Genomic DNA, 4126 nt, shown 5'->3' on the forward strand with positions numbered 1-4126 from the left:
AGAGCGAGAGAGAAGCTGGAAAAGGAGCAGAGAGAGCGGAAGGAGAAGGCGAGGCTGAAAGTCGAGAGGGAGAGGAAGGCCAAAGAGGAGGCCAAGAAGCAAAGGGACGCCATTGAAGCCGCTCAGAGATCCAGACGCCTTGATGCCATTGAAGCCCAGCTCAAGGTTTTTATTTTTATTTTTTTGTTTATTTTCAACTTCCGTGATTTCAATTTCTCGGTTCTTTCTAGGATTAGTTCTGCTTTGATTTACATGTGAACAATCTGTTGTTTTAGAGATTTCAAAAACAATTCTAGACAAGAACGATTGAGCTATTTTCATGGAGCTTTCAAGCGTGAAATCACAATTATGATCATTAAAAAATTTGATTTTTTTTCCCGGTTTTTGCTTGTGTGTGCCTATCTGGAAAAATCACGATATCCATAATGATATGTTCAAATGAATCTGGAAAAGAAGTTATTTTAAGCTTTTTAATTGAAGGTGAAAGCACATGAATTTAACAGGAGATGAATGCTTCTTTCAACTGATTGCTCTTCAAACTGTGGTTCCAACACGAAGAGGTTGAGACGCCATTAGGAAGTATTTTCTTATTTAGAGTACTAGTCCCCTTTTAAGTTATTTTGAGTTATAGTTTCAGGCCAAAAGGGGAAAAAGTAGAGAGAGAGAGAGAGGAAAAAAAAATAAAAAGATACTTTAGTATTCATTTTGGTCACAGTTCGAATTGCAATTCAACTTTTTTGCTACTCACAAAAAATTAAATTTTAGTGCAAGTTTTCCACTCAAAGCCATAACGTTTAATACAATATACTCGTCGTTTTTTGATATTTTTTTTTCCGTGAAGATTAAATCTGTCGTGCACAATGTTTGAGCATTGCATATGTGTAAATAATGCATGTCTATCTTTTTGTACAAGTTGGATGGTTGGTTTTGATAATTTTGTCTCGTCTTTAACGTATCTTCAGGCTGATCAACAAACACAAGAAAGCTTACTTTCTGGGAGGGGAATTGTTTTTTATCGTCTTCTGGAAGCTGCACCATATCAGGGTAATGGAGATAAGATCAAATTGCCACCGTCTTGCTTCCAGGAATTGTCTGATCAAGGGGCTTTTGATAAGGGACCTCTGTACTTCCATCTGTCTTCACTTAATAAAGAGGGTTCTTCAAATGTCAGTGCTGGTGAAAATTGCCGGACCACTCATTCAGGTGTTTTGGAGTTCACAGCAGAAGAAGGTTCTGTTGGGCTTCCTCCTCACGTGTGGCAGAATTTATTTGCAACAGATACAACAAAGACTCATCTGATTGAAGTTCGTTATGCTTGGCTGCCAAAAGGAACTTATGCCAAACTTCAACCTGATAGAATTGGCTTTTCAGACTTGCCCAATCACAAGGCTATCCTTGAGACCAGCCTTCGGCAGCATGCAACCCTTTCTCAAGATGACATATTCACAGTCAATTATGGGGAGCTCACTTACAAGCTACGCGTACTTGAGTTAAAACCTTCTTCAAGTGTATCTGTCCTAGAGACTGATGTTGAAGTTGACATAGTTGGTCCTGACTCAGCTGCAGAGAAAACAGAGCAGCATGTCTTAAAACCACTCACATTTGGAAAACCAGAATCTGGCATAGTTGATGAAGGAAATTATGTGTATTACAAATTTTCAGTGGACAATGATACTTGGGAGAAAGTCTCTTCGGGGGCTGCCCGACTTGAGGTAAGGATAGAAGCAGAGACTGATGGTGGAGACACTGATCTCTACGTATCCAGGCATCCTCTCATATTCCCAACTCAACACCAACATGAATGGTCTTCCTATGACATTGGTTCAAAGGCCCTGATCCTTGGTTCTACAGATAAGAACTTTACAGTGGGTAATTATAGTATTGGCATTTATGGCTTTAAGGGTAAAAGTAAGTACCATGTATCAGTGAGCATTCAGGATGACTGTAACCGTACGGTTGGTCAACAAACTGTGTCGTCCTCTTCATCTATGGAGGTGGATACTGCAGAGTGTAAGAATTGCAAGCGTCATATACCGATACGGACTATAGCATTGCACGAAGCCTATTGTAGCAGACACAATGTTGTTTGTAAGCATGCAGGATGTGGAGTTGTTCTTAGGGTTGAAGAGGCCAAGAATCACGTGCATTGTGATAAATGTGGGCAAGCTTTTCAGCGGGGAGAAATGGAAAAGCACATGAAAGTTTTCCACGAGCCACTTCGCTGCCCCTGTGGTGTAGTCCTCGAGAAGGAATATATGGTGAGCAATATATTCCCTACCTCCTTTCCTTTTCCTTCTCTATAATTTTTTTTCCCATGTCTTTGTTTTGTTGTGTTTCGTTTCTCACATGCCTTTTTCTTTTTTGGGCATTTGAGCTATTACATGCATTGGTTTAATATCAAAATTTTCCTTTATCATGTCACTGTAAAAGAGTGAATTTTCCGAGTTCCATTTTGGGTCCTGTAAAAGCAGCTTAACTAACAGTTATTGCCCTGGTTCCAAGCTTAATTCCATTCGTCTAAACAGAGTAGTTGATTGTTGACCCTCAAAAACCTCGGAGGCATTAACAGTTAGAAGAAGAAATAAGTTTCATCTCATGCTTTGAGAAGTGGAATCTTTTTCAATCTTTGATATGACATCTTTAATTGGTTGTTGTAAAGTTCCTAAAACGACCTTCCCTGCGGGACGTGAAAAGCAGAAAACTGTGACTTGATTTTCGAAAGCTGCTAGTACAGGAAAAATAATGTCTGAAACTTCCAAGAAGTTTCCATTTAATATTAGAATAGGCATCATGCAGATAAAATAATTGCAATTTCTTTTTGACGGAAGCTCCCTTTTTCTTTAACTTCCAATAACACTTCCTTTTTGTTGTTTTTCTCAGGTGCAACACCAAGCCTCAGCTTGTCCCTTGCGTCTGATTGTGTGTAGATTTTGTGGGGACATGGTTCAAGCAGGAAGTTCTGCTCCAGATGCTCGGGACAGATTGAGAGGATTGACCGAGCATGAAAGCATTTGCGGATCAAGAACCGTTCCATGTGATTCATGTGGTCGCTCCGTCATGTTGAAGGATATGGACATCCACCAGATCGCCGTCCATCAAAGGAACTAATGCAACGTGGATGCCAAAGAACGCCTTTTCTTTTGTGGTACTTGCTGGTAGGAGCAATGCAGAGCAGTCATCAGATATATCTGGCCGAAGAAGGGTATGGGAGCAGTATGGGAGGAGTTGCTGTTGTGATTTGAGTGTGGTACTGTCAAAAAAAAAAAAAAAGAGTTGTGTAATTAATTGTTTGTGCATCTGAAAGAGGCAATCCTATGCCTCTCCGTGCACCGTTTATTTAATTTGATATATAATACAATATTTGCCAGGTTGGTTCGATGGATGGCTCGGATATCATCTTTTGGTGATTGTTACCCTCATTGTTTTCCCTGATGGTGTTTCTATATGCAAGTATTTTACATGCATCCAAGACCATTATAGGACAAGATTGGGTAATCTTAGTAAATACTCTTTAAAAGTGTATGAGTCAAAAATTTCTCTTTTCTCTTGATTCATAACATTTTTAGTTAAATAATTACACTAATAAAAGAGTATTTATCAAGAGTAAGAAGGTATAGACTCATACACTCACACCATAAGTGATCTTTGTTTATGCAAAGTAGTCGTAGTCCATGTAATCAGATATTATATATTTTTTGGGTGAGTAATAAACATACAAAAGATAAAGAAACATATAAATATTTTTCCATTTTTATGATCTAATAAAATATTTATTGGCCTTTTTGGCTCCATTAGATGAGGAAATTGGGTCCATAATCTTATCGTGCCTCGTATCTTATAATTTCTCATGGAACCATATGGTGGAATGAGGAAGGTGGTGTGGGTCCAGAATCTTGTCCTGCCGCTTGTTATGGCTTAGTTTAGTAATACTATAAATTTTGAAAAAATTACTTTTAATTATGCTGAAAGAAAGTGTTTAGTAAACTATAATTATAATAGCTGTGCTGGTTCTAAAATTAGTATAAAAGCATTTGGTAAATTATGAGGTTGAATTACTATGAATGGTTAAAAATTACAACTATATTATATTAAACTATAATATAATATATATAATTATAATATAATA

At 37.8% G+C, this 4126-nt stretch overlaps 1 protein-coding gene across 1 annotated transcript; it reads left to right on the forward strand.

The window, feature by feature from the left end:
• Positions 1–6: 6 nt before the first annotated feature.
• On the forward strand, positions 7–3382 carry LOC21395149 (the record flags this gene model as incomplete). Its single annotated transcript, XM_010091157.2, has 3 exons — positions 7–165; positions 963–2258; positions 2881–3382. Coding segments are annotated over 3 exons (1683 nt in total), but the record flags the coding sequence as incomplete, so codon positions are not given.
• Positions 3383–4126: the final 744 nt, after the last annotated feature.

The sequence above is a fragment of the Morus notabilis genome, unplaced genomic scaffold (assembly GCF_000414095.1).
Source record: "Morus notabilis unplaced genomic scaffold, ASM41409v2 Scaffold801, whole genome shotgun sequence".
NCBI classification, from domain to species: Eukaryota; Viridiplantae; Streptophyta; class Magnoliopsida; order Rosales; family Moraceae; genus Morus; species Morus notabilis.